This window comes from Saccostrea cucullata, unplaced genomic scaffold (genome assembly GCF_032062105.1).
Source record: "Saccostrea cucullata isolate Sc308-1 unplaced genomic scaffold, CSIRO_AGI_Scuc_v1 ctg9431, whole genome shotgun sequence".
Lineage (NCBI taxonomy): Eukaryota > Metazoa > Mollusca > Bivalvia > Ostreida > Ostreidae > Saccostrea > Saccostrea cuccullata.
The window spans coordinates 1-24534 of record NW_026925360.1 but is presented as its reverse complement, the minus strand read 5'-3'; the positions used below and the strand labels follow the sequence as shown (position 1 = coordinate 24534).

The 24534-nt window shown below is 32.1% G+C and overlaps 3 protein-coding genes and 1 long non-coding RNA gene across 4 annotated transcripts; all 4 read right to left on the bottom strand.

Moving 5' to 3' along the window:
• Nucleotides 1-516: 516 nt before the first annotated feature.
• On the bottom strand, nt 517-4209 carry LOC134268680 (uncharacterized). Its single transcript, XR_009992420.1, has 3 exons — nt 4119-4209; nt 3668-3772; nt 517-532 (listed from the first exon to the last, which is right to left on the bottom strand). It is a non-coding gene; the product is annotated as an uncharacterized LOC134268680 (long non-coding RNA).
• Nucleotides 4210-12114: 7905 nt separating this feature from the next.
• On the bottom strand, nt 12115-13848 carry LOC134268678 (potassium voltage-gated channel protein Shaw-like). Its single transcript, XM_062750923.1, has 2 exons — nt 13399-13848; nt 12115-13183 (listed from the first exon to the last, which is right to left on the bottom strand). Exons 1-2 carry the CDS (start codon nt 13846-13848, stop codon nt 12272-12274), a joined length of 1362 nt encoding a protein of 453 aa, XP_062606907.1. The 3' UTR covers nt 12115-12271.
• Nucleotides 13849-18440: 4592 nt separating this feature from the next.
• On the bottom strand, nt 18441-19321 carry LOC134268677 (serine protease inhibitor Cvsi-2-like). Its single transcript, XM_062750922.1, has 3 exons — nt 19250-19321; nt 18723-18836; nt 18441-18605 (listed from the first exon to the last, which is right to left on the bottom strand). Exons 1-3 carry the CDS (start codon nt 19299-19301, stop codon nt 18496-18498), a joined length of 276 nt encoding a protein of 91 aa, XP_062606906.1. The 5' UTR covers nt 19302-19321; the 3' UTR covers nt 18441-18495.
• A 2225-nt stretch (nt 19322-21546) lies between these two features.
• LOC134268676 (neuronal acetylcholine receptor subunit alpha-2-like) lies at nt 21547-24341 on the bottom strand (the record flags this gene model as incomplete). The annotated part of the gene is made up of 3 exons (XM_062750921.1): nt 21547-21629; nt 23271-23552; nt 23803-24341. Coding segments are annotated over 3 exons (904 nt in total), but the record flags the coding sequence as incomplete, so codon positions are not given.
• Between the last annotated feature and the right edge of the window lie 193 nt (nt 24342-24534).

Below are 24534 nucleotides of genomic sequence, written 5' to 3'. Positions count from 1 at the left end.
ATTTGAGAAGCATATTTCCATGATTTCATTACCTTGACATCGTTATGCAATGGGTTTTCTGGGAAAAGGCTAAATATCATATAAGTAAATTACAGAAACATCACTAGATGTCCTGTTATTGGTAATAATGAAGTAATTCTGCCTGACTAAATGACCATACCGTTTGCAATCGTTACATCATGTATTTAGATAAATGTCAAAATGATTTTGAGTAAAATTTTATTAACTTTTTACAGCGACTGCAGATACCCTTTGTCCTTTAATTATAAAATATTGGACTATGCCCATGCTCTGGATTTGATAAAATATATTGAGCCCAGTGTTCTGACCAATATTGGTCAGCATTTGAAATGATAAATTTTCGAGGGAAAAAAAAACAATAAACACACAAATCATTTTTTTCTTTAACCAAATAAAGGTCTTCACTTGTAAGGATCACTACAGCCACAGTAAAGCCCCATACAATGGTACGTGGTGTAGGGATAGACAAAGCATTGGTATCGACAGCTCTTGTTACTCTCGTATATACACACTGAAATATACAACATTGTATTAATCGTTACTCCAGTACATGTACACACTGAAATACAACACTGTAAACATTGTCACTCCCTGATGTATAAACACACCGAAATACTGTGGACGTACTTTTTTCCCCGGAGTCATAATTCCGCGGAATCTTAATTATGTTCCCCAAACGGAGTTTGGGAACATATTGTTTTTACTCGGTTTCTTATTATTATTAGGGTCAAACGGAGTTTCAGGGAACATATTGTTTTACTCGGTTTCTTATTATTATTATTATTATTATTATTATTCTTTTTTTTCTTCTTTGTTCTCCGGTACTTTTTTGTCCGCGAGTGTTCTTCAGAAACTGTTCACCCAATTTTTTTAAAACCTTTTTAGGGTTAATAGGTGTGTAGTGTAGGTGTGCAACACGAAGGTTATTTTGCGCGCATACGCATGCACGTGCGTGCGCGTGAAATGAGTGAATTGACTGATATACTTAATATAGCTATTACATTTACATTTTTTGATGAAATGATTTGAAACTCATTATATAAAGATATATTAATACTGTAGATAATGTGACCCTGTCAAATTAGCACGAACTCACGCGCATGCACGTGCGCTTCGCTCTGATTGGCTGAAACAAAAAGCTCAATATCTCTTCTGTTTTTTGACGAAATGCTATGAAATTTAAAACATAGGCATACTTTAGGATGTACTACAATATGATATATAACAATTGTCATGTAAGCACGCGCATGCACGTGCACTGCAATCTGATTGGCTTAAACTTTAAGTGGCTATAACTCCTTTGTTTTTCAACCAAACAGTATGGGATTTAAAACTTAGACAGACATAATGGACTCCTACAAGGCGGTGAAGTCGTCATGCACATGCATGCACATGCGTGCACTTGTGCTTTGCTGTGATTGGCTGAAACAAAAATCGCAATATCTACAACTATATTTTTTAATTTTTGACGAAATGCTTTGAAATTTTAACATTTGATGCATTAGGACTTTATGATATATAACAGTTGTCGTGAAAACATGCGCATGCACGTGCGCTGCAATCTTTCATTGGCTTAAACTTTAAATGGCTATTACTCCCTTGTTTTTCAACCAAACAGGATAATTTAGAACATTGACAGTCATTATAGACTTTAACAAGATGGTATGGTCGTCATGCACGTGCGTGCACTTTTTTCACTCTGATTGGCTGAAACAAAAATCTCAATATCTTTTCCGTTCTTTGACGAAATGCTACGAAATTTAAAACATAAGCATACAATAGGATGTCCTACAATATGATATATAACAATTGTCATTAAATCACATGCACGTGCCCTGAAGGATCTGATTGGCTTAAACTTTAAATGGTTAAAAACTTTCTTGGTTTTCAACATGGTTTAAAATATATAGACTTTAATGGATACAAGAAGGTATGGTCATCATTAGCACATGCTTTCAACGATGAAATGAGTAATTTAAAAATATGCTTATCTCAATAAATATATATTATAATACTTCTGGGCATTGATATTAAGTCTATTTGAATATATATACATAGTGTAGAAAAGATGAAAATATGATCATTACCCACATGCATTCACATGAGCTCGCATTTTTTGCTAATGCTAAAATTTAAATATATTTCATAGCTCAAAACATTGTTTAAGTCTAAATTGCACAAAGTATGTCTTATTTGATAGAGTTTAAGGAAATATGTTCACCAAAAGGGAGTTTTAAGGGAGCGTTTTGTGGTAAATCATTGTTTCCCCGTTACAATTAGCCCTAGTTATTATTATTATTATTATTCTTCTTTTTTTTCTTCTTTGTTCTCCGGTACTTTTTTGTCCGCGAGTGTTCTCAGAAACTGTTCACCCAACTAAGTTAAAACCTTTTTAGGGTTAATAGGTGTCAAGTGTAGATGTGCACAACGAAGGTCATTTTGCGTGCATACGCATGCACGTGCGTGCGCGTGAAATGAGTGAAATGACTGATATACTTATTATAGCCATAACTTTTACATTTTTTATTGAAATGCTTTGAAACTCATTCTATAAGGATATATTAATAGTCTAGATAATATGACATGGTCAAATTAGCATGAACTCACGTGCATGCACGTGCGCTTCCCTCTGATTGGCTGAAACAAAGATTTCAATATCTCTTTTGTTTTTTGACGAAATGCTTTGAAATTTTAAACATAGTCATGCATTAGGATATACTACAATATACTATATAGCAGGTATCATAAAAACACGCGCATGCACGTGCGCTGCAATCTGATTGGCTTAAACTTTAAATGGGTATAACTCCTTTAATTTTCAACCAAACAGGATGGGATTTAGAACATAGATAGACATAGTGGATTCCTACAAAAAGGTAAGGTCATCATGCACATGAGATGGATAAAATCAAAAATACACTTGAAGCGTATTTTTTAATACTTTTGGATTAAATGCTTTATTATTTTATAATATTGTAGACAAGAGAATATGGTCATTACGCACATGCATTTACATATGCACGCGTGGAAATGCTAAAATTTGAATATACTCGGTATACTTCAGGGAAACGTTGTTAAAGTGTAAAATGCATAGAGTTTGTCGTTTTTAATGAAGCTTAAAGGGAGTATGGCACCAAAAGGGAGTTGGGGAGCGTTTGGGGAACATCTGTAACGGTTCCCGTTACAATTAGCCCTAGTTTCTGTTGAATCCGCGTGTAGAAAATTACGCAGATTTCCTAGAATGTCACTATATGCCTTACATTTTTATTAAGTACGCTTGGACAAATTTGCGCAGAAAAACTGTTACCGAGTACATTGCATAAATTAATACCACGCGGAAAAAGGTACTTCTTCTGTACAACTTTGTACAAATCGTTACTCCTATATATTTACATTTCCAATAAATCTGATTTAAATCAGATCCTTTGATCCGTTCACATAAAGATCGCTACAATTTTTAATCAATATCCTTAGTTATTAAAAATGAATTATAAAAAAAATTATACTACTTTGACAAATTAAAAGTAATCTGTATGACAATAAGAGATAAAAATATAGGGGTTATTACAATTTAATTTGACTTGAATATAATGTTATGGTATTTGAGTATTTTTGAGTGATATACTTAGCCAACAAATATTCTTACTGTAATCCGTCATGCAGTAACAGGATCCCTTTAAACATGTCAGTTTCCATTGATGCAAAGGACAGGGGCTGCAGTCAGAGGCTTTATCACATTTCTCTCCATTTGCTATAATTAAACAAAACAAGCAAATTAAAATTTAACCAAAGAATTAAGAAAATCCTCATTAAATTCATGCAGTTTTTTTTTCATATAATCGTTCAATTTTTCAAGATTATACCATAAAAATGTTGTTTTGTTTAAAGAATAATGATATTAACAGATGGTTCCTTGGTTCGTTTTCGAAAGACACTAGTGTACAAATAATTTTTCCAGATATTTAGTTGACAAGTTATGGGTGAGTCTTGCAATAATCTTTATCATTGATTACATAAACAAAACTATGTTTTTCAGCTTTAAAGTAAAAAGTGGCCAAATTGGTTGTAGGCATTTTTTGATAAAAGTTTTTACTCACTCTTGACTGTAAAAAGGATCAAAATGATTACTATGAGCTTTCCCGGATTCACTAACATTTCTCTTCTAACTACACCAGCACGATGAACTGAATTACTGTTAGAACGTCACCTAATCATAAAGAGGCGTTTCTATGCTAATGAATTATATGAATTGTTTGACATTCCTTAAAGTAGGATACTTCGCTGGTTTCTGACTAGATGGGATATTCAAAGTACATTTGTTGATATATTTATATATTTAGATATAAGATATTTACAAGACCATATTTTTCTTTCCTTATCACAATTATACAACTTTAAATAGAAATAGTAAACTGCGTTTGAAAACTAGCAGGGACTATATTTTTGGCGGAATGGCGGCATATGAAAAAAATATCTTCTTTTCTGCTTCTCAAAATTATTATAAAACATTGAATTAAGTTATAATTTTTACGCAATCAAAGACTAGACGACATTTTCAAAATGTAAGTTAATTCAATGATGAGGGACTAAAGTTTCAAAATATATCAAACAAACAAGATTTTTCATACATACTCAAACTATGTTGGCCTTAAAATGCTTCAAATCTAAGTACAGATTTGAACCAAAAACCCGTAAAAAGTGTTATTTATCTCTTAATAAACGATCAGAACTTTTAGTTTTTGTGTCAATTTGTACCTTAATATGACAACTTTACTATATGTAAAATAATTGAAAAAGTTAAATATAGGAAGCGTATAAAAATAAATAATAAATCCTAAAAAAAGAAAAGTTGAGGAAATTCGGATTAGCAAATATCCATTTTATCTAAATTATCCATGTCAATTTGGTAATATAATCTTATAGGCCCTATATGGCAGTACATGTATCTTTTTATGCAAAAAGAAAAACATCAAATCTTTCGAATTACAAGTAGGGATCACATGATTGGAAACAGTTATTTTTTTATTCTTAATGTCCATGGAAAAAGCAATGACCTTGACCTGACCTTGGAACTAATATTCAACGGTCAAATTTGACTGGTTTGTTTGCGTTCTGTGAGAGATTAAAGTCTGTATTTTATTTAATGTTAACAGACACTTGAGAAGCAGAAAAAGAGACCATTACGTTATATGAGACGTAAATTACGCTTGCTTTCGTGTGCCGATGTACACTTACATGCTTTCTTTATTTTTTTATAATTTTCTTATTAAATGTGATATCATCATGAAATTTGAAAAGTATGACTATGAAAATAATTAAATGTTACTAATTGCTATGACAAGAAAAGAAATTTAATTTTGCAAAGAGAAACTAAATTGTATTCTCTGTCTAAGACTTTTTGGGACAACCCTCGTATATTGTCCGAATACTCAGTATATGGAGATATAATCTTCATATTATAATCTCAATTATGAAATAGTGGATTTTTTTTCTTACCTAGACCCGTCCTATAATTAAGATTTATCCCCCATTGCTTTTAATAAATTAAATTCATTTTAAAATTAAAAAAATATAATTTGTTTTAATCGTTATCCTATTCTTAATAATTATATACATCTTTCCACCATAGCATTTTTAATATTCATAATATTTAAATTTTTTTGTTTAAAAAATTTCTTGTTCCCGTAAACCTCAATGCATTCTTAATTAATTGGTAACTCTTCGGGTAATAATACATGTATTTTTGAAAATTTCTCCAGGTAAATCATTTTGTACTCTAAACTTCTTTGAATAAATTTCAGAGTATTTAATGCAGGATGGATATTTAAGGTTAGAAAAATATATCCTTTGATGGAATTGAACTAGGATGTATTTTCCACAGTTATTTGAAAATGATAACTGCACAAATATTTCAAATGAAATCCTTTAATGAAGTTCTGTTACTAGAAAAAGAAAATGCAGTGTATGAAGACAAAGAAGGCTAACTCTAATGTAAGAAATATCACCACTTTAGTCAAAAATGTTACAATTTGATCTTTCCTATTCTCTACCATCAGTCCTTTGAATACCAATTGAAAGGCCTAAAGAGGTAACCGCAGGTTAGAGCAATTCATTCACCTCTCAGTCATTGTTCATTTAAATGAATGAGAGAATCTATCTCGTCTCGCGTGAATTAAAGCATGAATTTTACTATACTGTATCAGTAGGCTTTCAGCGTATCAATAATATACATTATTTATACCCTATATCCATATATGCAGTAATAAAGTTTCCCTGAAAAGTAGTTCCAGTGATCTTTAGGCAGTTCAACTCTCCCGTAAAACCATAACTTTTGCAAAAACTGTTAATATTTATAAATTAATTTCACATCTTCTGAAAGAAATGCTTTTAATCTGTGTTTTAAGTTTATTATTAAAGAAAAGAATCTTTTTTCCGTCATTTCTCAATCATGACAGGGAGCATACGACGGAAGTGACCGGTCGGCAGGGGATGCTCACTCCTGTATGGCGCCTGATCTAAGATGTTTGTGGTCCATGTTTGTTCTGCTCCTATTTTGTATTGTTTTATGGACTTTTGATATTGAATACTGTTCGTTTTATCAATATGTTCATTAAAATGTATGTTTTCTTTATTTAATACCGGTAAATTATTCAATCTTTAAAAATGCTGCTATAATAAGGAACAATAACCACCTCAAAGGTATCTTCTCTCTAGTATTTTCCCTATTGTAGTTCTTACATGTCTAAATAATCATCACAACTCAAATTAACATATCTATAAAATACGAAGTAAATAAATAAGGCCTTTTTTCCCCTTGTATTTGAACTAGTTTATAGCTTATATATTATTATCAATTTTAAAATAGGCATAATTTCTCATTTGTAAAATAAAACTCTGTTTTGTTGTTTTCAATCTTAAAAATAAGCCAAATCTATATTTTTTTGACATTATTATTAGAAAATTCTAACTTTATTTAAAGAAAATAAATCCAGCTTTTACTTCGAATAATTGAAATTGTAATGGTTGAAATACCTTTAAGGTATACATTAAACAAAGAAATTAAGAATTTTGCATAGATAAGTGCTTGGATACTGTAAATCACTTTTTATTCGCGAGAACTTTATTTTCGCGTAATTACGCGAGAAATAAGACGCTCGCGAAAATTTCATTCTCGCGTATAATAGAATTCCTTAAGATTATATAGAGCAGTGACCGCAATTCGTGAAAATTTTGTCTCGCTAATAAGGAGTCAATGGCTATCTCGCGAAAATAAATGTGTCGCAAAAATTAAGTGATCTACAGTAGTTAAGGTCTAGCCTTTTCACAACAGGAAAATTTTATATGCATGCCCATTAAAAAGTGTGTATTGCACACCCCCTACACGCTATATAGCTAAAAAAAAATATAGAGTAGAAGATTTTGAATTCAGCATTAATGTATAAAAGGTTTTATTGTTTTATGCTGCGCACGAGTATTTATATCCAAAAATATTGCATAAAAAAGTGATTTTTCCGGGATTTTTTTTTCTTACTCAAAATTTTCTTATGTATTTACTCAGTTGAGGAAGAGAGGGGGAGGGAAAAGAGAGATAATACTGCAGAAAAAGAGAACTGGTGATTGCTATGCTATCAAAATCATCCTGTTTAAATATTGGCATAGTTACCTTTCATTAAATAGTAGTCCATTGTATTATCGTGTATAATCAAGTTTTGTAATTGACAAAATTTCCTACCTGGTACTTTTTTCCTGTAATAATGAGTAGTATGTTGCAACTGATCTGCATTTCGCAAAGATTAATCTGGATTGCCAAATCAGGTATTGAGTATCTTTTTACATGCTTCAGGTGTGTCTTACTTAGACCTTTCAGTTAAAAATGATTATACATTAAGATGTCTTATCTTGAAATTGATTGAAGTTTTTCAAATCCGGATTGCAGATTGTGGCTACATCATTATCAAAACAAATCACACTTTAATAGAAATATGCACCATGGCACCTGATCCCATCTCTGATGTTTTGGAGGTCCTTGTTTGCTCTGCTACTATTTTGTATTGTTTTATGAACTTTTGACTACTACTTGTATACTAGTCGTTATTTCCATATGTTTCATGCAAAGTATATGCAGAAGCTCAATTAATGAAAAAGAACTGTGTCAATCTAATAATTCTTCGTCTCTCAAGATATCAATGATAGTAATATTGACAGTTACCCTAAGGTATCGTTTTTTCAATCAGTGTGATAGCACTCATCAATATTATAGGAAACCCAGTATCAATTTGTAATTGAAGTCCTGTTCTAGAAGTATTTACGAGAGGTTCTTAGATTGAGTCGATAATTTAAGTTTATTACGATGATAATTTTTCAAATAATTATTAAATGAAAATGACATAATATGATCACTCGGTGCTCTCGTGTACCGTTTCATGATGTCCAACAACGCCATTGTTTTTCTTTGTCCGCTCCCTCTACCTAATACATGTACACTGTCATACACATTTCTAGATAAGATTCTGAAGATAGAGTGCAGTAAGGACCCAAATCTATTTTGTTGTCATTGCTTTACAATTTCTTTGTATGCTTTGTATGCATATACCATTACAAATGCGTTTATACATAAAGAAAAAATAAACTTTTTTCACATAGATGTAAATATGAGCAATAAAATGTCTTTCTGTGTTTGATAGTACGGGAATTAATGCCGCAGATTTTCAAAAAAAATACAGAGATAGAGAGGAAAGAGAGAGCTATGGAGATAACATATTCAAGCTCAAAAAGTGCAAACATTCAACTCCTCCATGGAAGAGTGAGCATGCGAACCAGTCGCATACGCTGTGTGCTTCTTGTCATGAATGGAAAATAAAGGAAAAGTTCGTCGTCAATGCAGTGTGTTAATATTGAACTAGAATTAAAAACGGCAGTATAGACAGCTTTTGACTCAATGATAAATTAAATTTGATGACAAAATGATGACTTTAAATGAGCCTGCTGATAATTTACCTCGTTTTAGAAAATTTACATACGCAGCACACGTTCTTCAGAAATCAGTTAAGAGATATAAACTCCGTATGCAAGTGATAAAGGTATATTACTGCATAAGTAAGTGAACTTGTCAATTGAACGTTAAAACCTCATCACATCATAGAACTTTGATGATAGATTACCTTTAACGTCTTTTCAAACAAACTATCCAATTATAAAACAGATGTGTCATACTCTTTGATATCTTTTATCTCAAGCTTACACTCATATATCGTATCGACATGACAAAGGAAACAACCATAATTGATTGTTAATTGAAAATACGTCGTCGATATATCTAAATGTCGAACTAAAGGCTACATCAAAATTTAAATTCTTTTCACTTCTGTTTCATATAGATACAAAAATGGGTGTGCTAATAACGGGGCGCAATTGGTACTCATGGTAATTTCATAAGATTGTTGGAAGACATGGACTCCACAAACCACATAATTATTTTCATTTAGAAACTCAAGCATTGTTTGTCAGAGAGAGAGAGAGAGAGAGAGAGAGAGAGAGAGAGAGAGAGAGAGAGAGAGAGAGAGAGAGAGAGAGAGAGAGAGAGAGAGAGAGAGAGAGAGAGAGAGAGAGAGAGAGAGAGAGAGAGAGAGAGAGAGAGAGAGAGAGAGAGAGAGAGAGAGAGAGAGAGAGAGAGAGAATATTTAAGATTAAAAACTGTACTGTAACAGTGTTCTCGGTGTCATTATAATCTTTATTCGTCTTGAAAATTAATAAGAAGTTTAAACAGATTTTGACGTCCAAGCAAATAATTTTTTAAAAAATAGTTTATAGTACATACATGTAGTATCTTTTTGTATTATATTGGTTTGGTTTTAGAACAATATCTAGAACATTTAACTTACATCAATTTGATAAATGTTTGTTTTCACAAATCATTTCAGTTGCATTTATTCCATGTTTCTATATTGTTTATTCCTCTTCCTTATTGTTGGACAAAAGCTTCGTTTCTGAAGCATGCAAAGAAAACATAAATATGTCATTTTTTTCTCATGTAAAAGGTGTGAAAAATATAATACAAATATATACGTCTTGAAACCGACTTCTGTCAAGGGACGGAAATGAACAAAGGGGATCATCTACTGAGAAATATTGATAAAAGTCTTTGACTTTCGTGCTTGAAGTAATGGGATGAACATTTTAAGATTGAAAAATTGAGTGATAACATGTTTTATATAAATTAGAAAGACAGATTTACAAATGATATAGTACTTGACGTGATTGATTTGATTCAACTGTTATCAGAATACATATCGATGCAACATACGTGGGATCAATGTAGTGAAAGGATATAAATAGATTATCATTATATTTTAATTGCCTTTAATTTGTTTTCTTGTGTTATTTAGTTATTAACATCCACTAATAAACGAGCATTATTTAACATAATTTACTTTCATATCTTAATCTTTGCTGTGCTTATTTTTGTTCATTTTTGACCATTTATATATAACTGCTTGCACTACAAGTGATTTTATATTGCTAAAAATGTTGAAAAACTCATAATATTAAAGTAATCAATCTGACAAAAACATTGGACAGACAAATCTGAGGGCTTCAGATCTGTGCATTATTAATACTTCGATTCATGGCCTTGCTTTTTGTTAGTTGTTTTGGACTTTACTTCTGGTACATACATGTAAGCATTTCTCTTCTTAACAAAAAGAATCATAAAATTATTTTAGCATATTTGACTTGTATATCTGATACGATATTTACCATTCATCGGTTAAATACAGTCCAAAATGGCCTTGGAATGTCCATTATTTATTTGCACAGTCGAAAGTCAATATATTCTTGCTGTGCTAAAATACATGTACATGTAACATGTTTACAAAGGATCAGGAATAGTAGTGTGACATTTATGAAATTGAAAGAAGTCATTCTTTAAGCTTGGGAATACATACGACTTCGTACAATGTATAATAAGAGAAATATAACCCATTGCTTTGTCGGTACTAATTTTTTAATCAGAGAAAAACATTTCTGCAGCGAGCACTACTGGTAAGAGAATTGCAAATATATATTTTGAAAAATATTTTTATTGAAGATGTCATATTTGTAAACAAAAAAATTGACATTCATTTGTACTTAATTTTTCTTCTTGTTCTTCTGAACTATGACAATGCTTTTAAAAAATACATTTTTTATAAATGTTTTTGACTGTAAATAATAGTAATATTGCGCTTGTGTATTACAAAAAAAAACAGACGGAGAATAACACAAACAGAGAGGATTGCACAACAAATCTATGAATTTTTACTTCTTTACAAAATGGAAAATCGAAAATCAAACAAAGATCAACGCTTCTTTCTTAAAATCGATGAATATACATTATTAATGACAAAGCTTTCTCATTGTTAGTGATAAATAACCAAGATAAATTGCTCCTCCTTCCAGTATAATTATATATAGTCTATAACTCACTCTATTGAATTGGCATTCTTAGATATCAACTGGCACACAAAAAGAAAAGAAAAGAAATGCTGCGTTTAACTTAACAGTATTTATTCGTTTGAGTCGCCCGCATGGTGCAGTGGTTAGAGCGTTTGCTCCAGAGTCGCAAAGTAAGGAGTTAGTCTCGGGTTCAAATCCTACTGTGGGGCGTGGGGACGGTTCCTTTAGATGAGAAATATAAATCGATGTCCTGTGTCGCAGTTGGTGCTGACACAAAAATATCTCTCCCTGCTCAATGGCCCTAAGTGCAAAGTACATATGTATATATGTAGGACAGAATTTGCAGTTCTCCACCGGCAAGTGGTCGCGCCTCCATATGAAAAAAAAATTTTCTTGACATGAACGTTTAACAATATTTAAATATATAAGCTTAAAGATTAAACATTTGTTGATTGAGGAGGAACAATTTAATATGCTAAAGCAGTACATAATTGTTGCATATCGATATGTCAGTGCAGTTTTAAATGAACTTATACATATTGAAGAGAGAAATTAAGTGCTTAACTGAATTTTTCACTTTTATATTTCAAACAATACCTGAAGAACTTAATTCATCAATAAACTTCAACCATTTTCGTAAGAAAACACATTAATTGTAGCACTTATTTATTATTATTTTTTTTTTGTTGAGAAAATAAACTTTAACAGAAATTTTGATTGTCTTTTATAGGCATATACTAGTATCATATGAATTGGAGCAATTCTAAAATAAATTAATTTAAAGTTTCAATCAAAACAATATAGCAATTTTGTGTTCTCAGGATTTAGATCCGTTTTGATGATGGGTGTGTGATACTATTGTTTCTACAGTTAAGACGGACACTGGGGAAACAGAGCCATTTTCTTTTGCTTTTTTAAGATTAAACCTAGTTTCATTTTTTCTTTCCTTTTTGTGTTTATGATTTGTATATTCCTTTAGTTTGTTGTAATAAATAGTAAAATTTGAAGTCACAATGGCTACTGGCATAGCAAGAATAAGAATCCCTGTCAATGCGCATACCATACCTACGACACGTCCAAGATAGCATGTGGGCACTACGTCACCATATCCTACCGTCGTCATGGTAACAACAGCCCACCAAACCCCAATGAAAGCATTATTGAACGAGTTTTTGTCTTCGAACTCAACATAATAAATCAAGTAACCGAAAAATAAATTTGAAAGAATAAATACAGCTATCAGAATTCCAAATTGACAAATACTAGCCCGAACAGCCAGGTTTATAACGTCAAAACTTTTGAATCTATTGAGGAATCTATAGAAACGGCATAATTGAAGAAGACGCGCGGAATATAGGATCATGATTACATAGGAGAATGCTTTGTCGTCAATGAAGTCTGGTTGATGAATTATTAAAGAACATAAAACCCAAAATGATAAAATAGCAACTCCATCAACAATATTAAGTGACGTGCAAAAAAACTTCCTCCATTTTATCGGCGTTACAACAATACGCGTGATATATTCAAGCGTAAAGAATATGCCACAGAATAGATCTACGTAGAAAACTGGCGGCGCAGCTGTTGTTTTGGTATAAATGTGCTCTTTTTCCACCGCTGAAGTTTCATTGAAGTGGTCCGATTTGGGCCTCCGCAGATCTGGGAGGGTGTTTAAGAACAAGAGCGATGTGGAGAGGACAACCACTAATAGGTAGAAGATGTTGAACAGCTATAAGAAAATATGATAATGATCATGATTCCTGATTAGAAAGGTAGATGTGTTAATATATTTCAAAATAAGATCAACAACATATGTAACGATTAATAATATTTTTTTTCTCTCAATGGTGAAAGACTAACAATTTAAAGAAAAATTCGGCTATTTCTGAATTTTTTGCAAAAAAGTTCCTATATAATTTTAAATAAAAATTATTGTACACGTACGCTAGCTCGTCGAGATGAGGCAGGATATTGTACAGTTTTCCAGATGCAGTTTCGCCAACACCCCTTGCGACATTCCTCTATAGGGACATCTAGTACTTTATATTTTTCAAGATTTTTGATTTCCTTCAAAATACTCATGTCACTTTCATGTTTGTAGAAGGCCTTTAAACAACATTCACTTAAATAGCATTTGTCAATTTCCCAAAATTCCAGTTCGTTTCTTATAGTAGCTCCGCAAATGTTGGAAGGAAAATGAAGTTCTCCTGTTCTGTAGAGATCCAAAATGTAATTGAAAACATCTGGGTTTCTGTCGAAATAGAAAGAAGCTGGGGAAGATTTGACGGAAAAATCTTGCTTGAGAAAACTAAGTTTTGTACTTGGAATTTTTTCAAGAGTTTCGAAGGTTGTTTGAAATATGGAACCACTAATATTCAATAATACAGTAGTCATCCTGTATTATTTCATGTGCAAGTATTTCAAAAACCTTTGTCACATATAACTATATCCGATATTTAAAAGCAAGTGATTTCGAGAAATCGATGATGCATTTGGCACACGTCAAGAAAAAGACAAATTAAAGCATTTCTTGGTCTTTTTTCCAAATTAAAAACTTGATCGTCCCTTCTTTAGTTGTAAGGGAAAAAAATCAGGATTACATCAGTTAAGTCAATCCTTAATAATTAGTTTTCAAAAAAATATCTCGCTATTCTCCGCCGATATAAGAAAACACTGCATAAATGTACATGTAACATGATTTAAATCATGCACACCTGTAATATCACTTGCTTCCACGGTTGTTCATCCAATGAAAAGACCTCCTAAAAAGTGAATTTTAGCTGCCTGCATAAATGAAAAGAATCGATTGATATTCCTCCTAGTACTATTGAGATGAAATGTCAACAATTTTCTGGAAAAAAAAATCAATTTCATTAAATATGCACTATTCTATCTTGAAATAAATGATTTTCCTCTTTACATGTATCAGTTTATAACAGATAAAATCATCCGTTTCAAAACTCCACCTTAATTCTGAAAAATATCATCTTTCCTACTTCTCCAATTCATGATATCGCTCATTAATATTTAAACTGTAAATGAAAACAAACTGCTATATATGGACCGTTATACTATATCATCCATCAGGAAGTTTTTGAAAAGATTAGGCTTTCAATAATTCATTTTTTTTTTCAGCAAATGAAAAACCGATGACAGGTTTGGTATCAGACTGCATAACGACCACCATATATATCTTTTGCTAACCACAAATCGATGGGTTTGCTTATATGTTATTCAAGCGACTGAAAAGAAAAACTTCATCTGTAACCAATATTGTATTCATAAATTTAACCTTTACGTAGAATCTATAATCATGTCATATACTGGGGAAGTGGCTATTAGTATTAGACATGTATATTTTTCTAAGGCTAATCATTGGACTTCTACAATGAAGCATATTGAGATAACGAACAGTATTCATGTTCCCTAAAACAATGCAAAATAGAAGCAGAGCAAACACGAACCTCCAAAACATCGCAGGTTGGATCAGGTGTCACATAGGTGTGAGCATATCCTGCCGACCCGTCACACCCGCCATGTGCTCCTCGCCTACAATCGGGGATAACGGGAAAAATAAGTCGTCAATTAGTGTATAAATATCATAATTGACTAACAATTACTATGAAAAATGTCATTGACTTAGTAATAAATTGTATTTGCTGACAAGGTCATTGTACTGACCATACAACTTCCAAAATGAGAAAATAAAATGAGACAGCTGAAATTCTTGTTTCATCAACTTGTTTGTCAATAATTTACCTCGTTCTTTCATAGAGCATGATCTTGCGTATCGAATCAACTAAGATATATAAACTTCGTATGAAAGTATATTGCTGCATAAATAAGGGATGTTGACGATAGAAAAATTAAACAGTTTGTTTATCATAGTGCTAGGTTGTTAGATTACCATTAACATCTTTTTCAAGAAAATATATCCATCTAGATATGAAACAGATGTGTCAGACTTTGTGGCATCTTTTATCTCGAGCTCACCAGGATATATCATATTGACATAAGAATGGAAATTTCTATTGTTAATTAACAATACGTCGTCGATATATCTAAATGTTGAGTTGGAGGCCACCTCAAGTGTTTCATTCTTTTCACAAATAAGATTTTGCACAAATTTTGCTTCATATGAATACAAAAAAATAGGTCTGTTTAATAACGAGCCGCAATCTGTACCCATGGGAATTCAAAAACATTGTTGGGAAACCTGTTACGAAGATCAAAATACGTATACAATTCAGCAAGTAATCAACTAATGCCCTGACAGTTTGTATGGAAAACGTCAGTCAGCGGTTGATAAGAATTTTATTTTATTTTTTTTTTTTTTTGCACAAAACAAAACAATGAATTTGACGGATACTTTAGATAATTTTGGTTCAGCAAATTAACTTATTTGTCAATAATTTGCAATGTTTAAATATGTGGATTTTTTTTATAGAGCATGTTCTTACGTATTGAATCAACAGAGAGATATAACTATAACGTAGGTGTTACGGGTATATCACCACATAAATAAGGGAAGTTGACGAAGGAATAGTCGATGTTTTTTTCGACTGTTTATCATAGAGTTTTGTTATTAGTTTTTTTCTAGTCAAATATCCAAATATGAAGCTAATGTGTCAGACTCTATTTCATTATTTTTTTTAAAGTTTTACTGGGAAACATCAAGTCGACGAATAAAAGAGAGATACCATGTTATAGAATTTCTTAATCACCTCTTTATCGTTTAAGAAATACAGAATGTGACCTGTCGGCAGTGCAATTTCATTCCTCCTCTGGTGTTAAGGAGGTCCGAGTATTCTTTGCACCTATATTGTATTGTTTAACGGACCTTTGAGCTAGGATACTCTTCGTCATCTCCATATTATTCATACATAACGTTTTTACATAGCCGGTGAGTGTGAGAATCAAACATCTCCCTGATTCTTTTAATTAATTCTGACAAAGAGTCGAGGTCCTCTTTGTCGTACCTTTCCAATCACCCACTCTAACATCCACTAAAATTGATTACACAATGTTTGTTTGAATGTAGAGTGCTAATTGAAAGATCGACGTCCTCTAAAAATTGGTCTTTTTAGAATAAGTGATTTGCGACTAGATCCGTTTTCTTTCATCTGTTTTTCTGATAAACGTGTAAAAAAATTTATTGCTTGAGTTTAAAGATTTATGATTTAAGAACAAAGAATACTTAGAATTTTGTCTTATTATGAAATTCATAGTTTGTTAAAAATGTTCGGTCGTGCATTGTTAATGCATATACACATATACATATAAAACACATAAACAGAAATAAAACAAGAATTACCTGAAACACAATTTATAGGATCAAGTAAGCAAACCTGTTGTCAACGACGACCTCTGATGACACTGATAACTTAAAAAAATATGACATGGAGTTAACATTTTAACAATAACAAATAAACATTATTTTGCTTGCCGATATATCAAGGAAACAAAACTTCCGTAAGTGTATAACTACCTTACATGTCCTTATTTGTTCATGTGCCATTAAGTGACTCAGATTTAGTGATGTTTTATATTAACATTCCACAGAAAAACAACGTGTCTGTCCGTTTTTTCTTTTCTTTTTTTTCATTTTGCTTTTATAGAAGCAAATAGAGTCTTAAGTGTTGCCTGTCATATTTATGAGGATTCAAGTATGTATATGAGGTTTAAAGTTAAAACTTAGATTATCATGTTTAATCTGAATATGAATGGTGAGTATATAAACTCCGTATGCCCCGTATTGAAAATATATTGAAAAAATAATACGATCCTGGGAGCTAATGGCATCCCAGGTGAGGTATCAACAGAGGGCTTCTGCAGACATTTTGCCTCGATATTTGTTATATATAATTTTTGAGGATTAATTGTTTTCCAAAAATAGATGATGAAGGTTTATTGCTAAATACAATGTCCTAGCGGATGATTTTGGGTATATCTGAATGTACAGATAAAGCTCGTCTTTAGTTAACTTATAGGTCATTGAAAGGCAAAGAAAGGTTACTGAATGGCTTTTCTTGAACCTTCAGTTACTTTCAGTAAAAACTGAATTTCAGATTGGATTAAGAGAGATATAATCATCCCGTATATTATTCTGTTTTTTGACAAGCTGGTGAATGATTTAGTATTTAGAAAATTTAAGCTTTAAAGGGTAAGTACTGACTCTGAGGATTTTGTTTTGATCTGGGATGTATCGATTCGACGCGTTGGTGCAAATACATTGTTTTGTTTCTTATTGAATAAACGTAGACGATATAACAAAAAGTAAGATACAGAAACAGCAAAAGTTTTCTTCTTTTCACTTGGATCTTTTTGTTCCTTGTAAATGGAATCTGCTTCATGAAAATATTTAAGAGGTTGGTTAACCAGTGAGAACAATTATCTATCATCTTAATCCCAAACAGAACAACTGATCTGAGAAGAATGATGTATTTTTTTGTCAAAGAGGATCTCAATCAATCGTTTTATAGGGGTATGGAAACTGATGCATTGTCGTTGTGTTTACAATTTTCATTTCTTTATAAAAGATAGCTTCAAATCTCATGCACTTTCTTAAAATTCAAATTAAGTAAATACGATTTCATAAAGAATCGGTCTGATATTTAATCACAAACATACCAAAATGTTTAGGAAAAATAATATGAAGTGTATTCCGAAAATGGAATTTGGTCTATTGAAATAAGATAACTTGTATCCAGCTGATATCTGTAGTCGGAACAAAGTGTCACTAAATAAAAAGTTTTCCATCCTCAAAAATTTGCTTTTTGTGCAAAATGAAATTTAATGTAAATGTGCTTATTTTGCTGACGAAACATAGACGTTTATTGATCTCTAAATGTGGTTTAATCTCGTCATCCTCTGCTTAGACAAGCATGACAATTGTCTATAAATTGGCTTGAAGCAAAAACTATAAGTAGCTGCTCGTTTTCTCTGTATATCACATGTACATGAAAAAAAACACTAATTATTGTCTATTTATTTTAGACACAAATACATCTTTAATAATCATATTTATATAATTTGTTTATCTTAGGGATAATACGCAGGGTTAAAACAAGCACAGCTGCTCCCAAGACATTTGTAAGTTTTGTATGGAAATTCTGGGCACTGATTCCGACAATCCTCGTCACTGCTACATACTGGAAAAAAGTCACACGATCAGCTGTGTGCTCTTAAATTTCACTTTCATTTTTAATAATAATATCTAAAATTTTCTAAAATGTACAGTTTCTGTTTGAAAATAAATCTCTACTCACTTTGTGAGGTCGTGCAGACACACGTGCCTTGTTTACACTCCAGTGTATGCCAATGGTCTGGTTTGGCGGTACAGGGCGTGCATTCAGTTACTGCACCGCACTGATTTCCATAAGCTGTCGAAATAATGTTGTACAGTAATATTAATGAATTAAAATTTAACCATTATATAATAATATTTATGGATTTTTGTTAAAAGAAGAAGTTCATAATCTTACCAAATGATGCCCGAACCAAACAACAAGGGTTAGCATCTTATGCTAAATAATAGTTGTGTATGTACGCATGCACTTTAACATAAAATTAAATGAAAATTAAAGTGCGGTATCTGTTAAAAAAAACTTAAACATGCTGTATCACATAAAGCTTTTCAATTTAATCTTTCTGGCGTAATGTAATTAATTAGTAAAATATAGGAGACTTATTAAATATTTATAAGAATAAAAATGGAAAAAAGCTGTACAAACGCAGAATAATCTAATAATAATACCTGATACACATATTCTCGAAATTATCATTCAAAACATACCTCTTAAAGACATCATCAAAACTAAAACAAGTGTAAAATATCTGGAGTGCATGATGCTTCTAGCCAGGTGTAACTTCAAATAGTGCAGTGAACTATATGACGGTGTTATTTATTATTATTATGGTCATTAATTAATCTATTCTCCAGATGCCTAATAGCAGTTTGCAACTTATATAAAATTCGACTAAAAACTGCGCACAAAAGACCACAAAACCTAGTTTTAAAATACACACGAGCTTTGATTTAACCAATGATACATTTAAATTACTTAGTATATTTCGAGAACAATACTACACTTACTGTATGTAACGTATACACAACTCAGTACTCCGAGTAGTTAAGCTATGACCGTTCTAATCTGTTTAGTCTTTTATAAGAACTACACAATAGCAATAAGATTTATTTTGAATTGAAAGATTTTTAAAATATACTATCTTAACAATAATTCTGCTTATTGATATAATTGATATATGTTTGTTCAATGGGAAAATATGAAGAAGTAAAGACGTTAAATGTATGAAGTTTATTGACATATCAATTATATATTAAATATCAAACTCCGCAAATGGATGGACTGCTTCAATTAATAGATATTGACATCACACATGACAGGTCTTTATTCAACCTACATTAAGTGGCTATACAGAGTCGATATTAACAATATCGACAGCAGTGAAAATTTAGTACTCACAAAGTTCATGAGCACAGGTCCTGTATAAAAATACAATAAGGGCTATGGAATTAAAATTTAATATTGATGGCAAATATCAACGTAAAGAATGAAGACATACATAAAACTAGTGCTAATTGTAACGGGGACCGTTACAGATACAAACCAAGTAAGTGACAAACTTTATGAGCAAAGGGTACCAAGTTCATTCAAATTTTATTTGAAAATGCATGTGCGAATGACCATATCATCTTCAAAATGATATACTTTAATATACTTAATAAAAAAATCCAAAAGTATTTAAAAAAATGTATGTTATTTTTGATTTTTTTTTCAAAAGCATGGTGACAAAAAATTCATGTTCTATATCCCACTCCATTTGGTTGAAAACCAAGGGAGAAATTAAAGTTTCAGCCAATCAGGCTTTCACGCACGTGTATGGATGTGCATGGTGATCATACCTTCTTGTAGAAGTCCATTATATCTATCTGTGTTCCATATCTCATCCTGTTTGGTTGAAAACTAAGGGAGTTATAGCTATTTAAAGTTTCAGCCAATCAGATTGCAGCGCACGTACACCCATACCTTCTTGTAGAAGTCCATTATATCTATGTTCCAAATTCCATCCTGTTTGGTTGAAAACCAAGGGAGTTATAGCTATTTAAAGTTTCAGCCAATCAGATTGCAGCACACGTATGCACGTATTTTCATGAAAATTGTTTTATATTATGTTGTAGGATATCCTAATGCATAAAAATTTCAAAGGATTTCATCAAACAAAATTTGCTTTAGTTTCAGCCAATCAGAGCAAGCGCACGTGCATGCGCGTGAGATCTTGTATTTTGACTGTCATATTGTCTATGTATATAATCCTATACCACATTTCATTACAAATTACATATCAACATTTCACGTGTTGCTCGTGCGCGCTCTTGCAAGCACGTGCACACAAAATGGCATGTTGACAATGTCATCTTACAATTTATAATATGTCTATATATTCTAAATATCAAAGCATTGCATCGAAAAATGTAAAAGATACAGCAATAAAAATTTCACGTGTTGCACGTGCGCGCTTTAATGACCTTATTACATCTGAACCCTAAAAAGGTTTCCCCTGATTTTTTCCATAATAATAATAATAATAATAATAAGAAACAGAGTAAAAACAATATGCAACTTGTGCACCGTGTGGAGCAAACATATTTGAAATCGTTGCGATTTTGTCAAAATGAATAAAATTTAAGAAAAAAATCCTTACATGAAATTTTTTTTTTCAAAACAAAAAAAATTCAACCTATCATCAAAGAAAACAAACGGCTTTAAGAAACTTCGAGATAAAATTTGGTTCTCTAGGTTCCTTTATATACATTTACTAGTAAGTCATTTACATATATACATGTACATGCATTACTGAAACGCATAAACACTAAACAAAATTGCTAACGCACATGTCCCGGATTGGTACTAGTGTATATAATAAACTATTCCAAAACAATGGGATTAACAAATGTCTTGGTATCATAAAAAGACCGTTTAATGACCTTATTATCTGAAAACTGATTTCCATATGTGCATTGTGCACCGTTTTTGCCCAGAGAAGACATTCTTGATAACTAAAGGTGGTTTATGAGGTTGCCCAAAAGTTAGTGTCCATAAACATGTAATCATCTAGTGCCTTAGTGTCCATAAACTGTGTCCTGACCAAGTCTTTAGGAACAATTTTGAACTTATCTTATACTGCTAACTAAATGCCATGACTATCAATAGTAAACATTTTTTTTTTATTTTGAATTTATTTGACAGGAATTCAAATTTTTTTTTTTTTTTTTTTTTTTTTTTACAGATTTCTGAAATGGGAAACTCTGCAGACGCCATGCTGTCTGCTTAGCGTGCTCTTGTAGCATCAAACGCCGCTTACGGAGTAACTTGAGTTTTTTATTAATACAAATGAGAAGAACACAAATACAACTTTAACAAGAGGCCCATGGGCCACATCGCTCACCTGAGCACTAAGGGTAGGAAAAAGTAGAAAATGGCTTTTTATTGTAAAGTTTAAATCCAAAAGTAGTCCCATGACCAGTCATGGATTTGCTATTTTTTAGAAAATGATTTTTAAAGAATTTTCCTATATATATCTTTAAAAACTTTGGTCGGCCATTTTGGCCCTGCCCTACCCCCGGGGGTCATGATTTGAACAAACTTGAATCTACACTACTTGAGCATGCTTCCATATAAATATGATGAATTATGGCTTTGTCATTCTTGACAAGAAGATTTTTAAAGAATTTTCCTATATATTTCTATGTAAAACTTTGGTCGGCCATTTTGGCCCCGCCCTACCCCTGGGGGTCATGATTTGAACAAACTTGAATTTACACTACCTGAGCATACTTCCATATAAATATGATGAATTATGGCTTTGTCATTCTTGAGAAGAAGATTTTTAAAGAATTTTCCTATATATTTCTATGTAAAACTATGGTCGGCCATTTTGGCCCCGCCCTACCCCTGGGGGTCATGATTTGAACAAACTTGAATCTACACTATCTGAGCATGCTTCCATATAAATATGATGAATTATGGCTTTGTCATTCTTGACAAGAAGATTTTTAAAGAATTTTCCTATATATTTCTATGTAAAACTTTGGTAGGCCATTTGGCCCCGCCCTACCCCCGGGGGTCATGGTTTGAACAAATGTGAATCTACACTACCTGAGGATGTTTCCCCATAAGTTTCATCTTTCCTGGCACAGTGGTTCTTGAGAAGAAGATTTTTAAAATATGCCACCAAATTTTCATTAGTTCCCAATTATCTCCCCTTGAATGAGGGCGTGGCCCTTCATTTGAATAAACTTGAATCCCCTTTACCCAAGGATACTTTGTGGCAAGTTTGGTTGAAATTGGTCCAGCGGTTCTTGAGAAGAAGTCGAAAAAGTGAAAAGTTTACAGACAGACGGACAGACAGACGGACGCCGGACAAAATGTGATCAGAAAAGCTCACTTGAGTTTTCAGCTCAGGTGAGCTAAAAAAGAGAAATTTATTATTCTAAAATTGAAAAAGACACAATTTTCATTTTCATTGGTTACGCTTCAGTAAACATTGTTATTATTTATATTATTTTATCAAAGTTACATAATTTTACACCAAATACATCATAAACAAGTCAAATATAAATTTTCTTAGGTTGGTGCGTTAACAATTTTGTCTAGTGTATGTCTAATAGCTTTGATACTCAATTATCAATGCAACAAAAAGTGTAAGGGACGCTATGATAATAAAAAGAAAGAAAATAACAAAGAAAAAACTATCAAGAAGGGTTGAAAATTCTTCCCGTGATATTCCTTCACTATCATTGATATCTGATGCATTTTCTGTGTTTTCTGACACAAACTCTTTGGAAGATAGAATTCCATGACGGTTTATGTAAAACTCGTCAGCTCTGACTTCTGGGGCACGATCAGTCTTATTACGACACCATTTACGTTTAAAGCAACACACATTAGCAAGAAAGTTTGCAAAAGCTTTTGTACATGACGACAAGCTTCCTTTGGTCGTTGCGACTTGAATTTCCACTATAACTATAAGGATGGACAGCGTTGATGTTGTCAGAATGACTGCTAGGTATACGGCTGTAAAAGAAATAAAGAGTCTTGTCATCAGAAAAAAGTTAATTATTAAGAAATCAGGTTTCATTTGCTGAGGAAAAATTATTGGAAAAGATCTCTTTGAGAAAACAGGTTCATTTCCGAGTTAGACGATCGTTTTATGTAATCTACATTTCTTATTTAAATTTTCATTGAATTTAATGAAAATTTATGATTAAAAACATTTGATGTATATTGTCTTTAAGCATCTGATAAAATGAAGACTCAAGCTTACATAGGTAGCACACAGTCACAGAGGTGCTAGGGATATGGTCCGCAATTAATGTTAGATACACAGCATAGGACAAGAGTACCGTCAAAGAATACCCAATTTTCTCCTCCATAATACTCAACTTAAACACGAAAGGAATGAGCATGCCCATAAGAAAGACTGGAAATATGGTGTTAATTGTGTGGAACAAATATCGTCTTTTCAACTTTAGTTCAAAAGATAAACTTGCGTATTTTAACCCGTTCCTTGATTTAGACTGTTCCCCTGATGACAATCCACCAGCAGAAGCCACTTCCCATTCTCCGTTTGGAATGTAATCAGAGAGATCTACTGCGTTCTCATCGAAGCGAAGATCAATTTCACCCTGAGTGTAGCCGGAAGTTGTTATTTTAATATGGCAGGTCTGTTCGTCGAACGGATAATATGTGACGACACTTTCACAGGACACTTTGTATACGCCTGCTGGAGTTCGTATTACTTCACCACTTGGGTTAATTCTCATTGGCATATATTCATCATTGATGACTGCTAAATCTTCAACTCTAAAATGTAAAATCTAACAAAATCAAATTGATTTCTTTGTGTACATGATCCATTGCTGCAATATTCCGAAATGTTAGCATTGAATGTCTATAATAATAACATATAGTACTTTCCCTTCGTCTAACGTTAGGTCAACAAAGCACATCATGTAGGTTCAACGAGGAATTCCAATGGCAATATCTTACTGAAAAT

Coding starts and splice junctions, on each gene's coding strand:
- LOC134268678 (XM_062750923.1), bottom strand. CDS start 13,848: ATGACTACTGTATTATTGAATATTAGTGGTTCCATATTTCAAACAACC. Junction 13,184..13,398: donor CCTCATCTCGACGAGCTAGC/GTACGTGTACAA, acceptor ATTTTCTTATAG/CTGTTCAACATCTTCTACCT.
- LOC134268677 (XM_062750922.1), bottom strand. CDS start 19,301: ATGCACTCCAGATATTTTACACTTGTTTTAGTTTTGATGATGTCTTTA. Junction 18,837..19,249: donor TTTGATGATGTCTTTAAGAG/GTATGTTTTGAA, acceptor TTATTTCGACAG/CTTATGGAAATCAGTGCGGT. Junction 18,606..18,722: donor TGTCTGCACGACCTCACAAA/GTGAGTAGAGAT, acceptor ACTTTTTTCCAG/TATGTAGCAGTGACGAGGAT.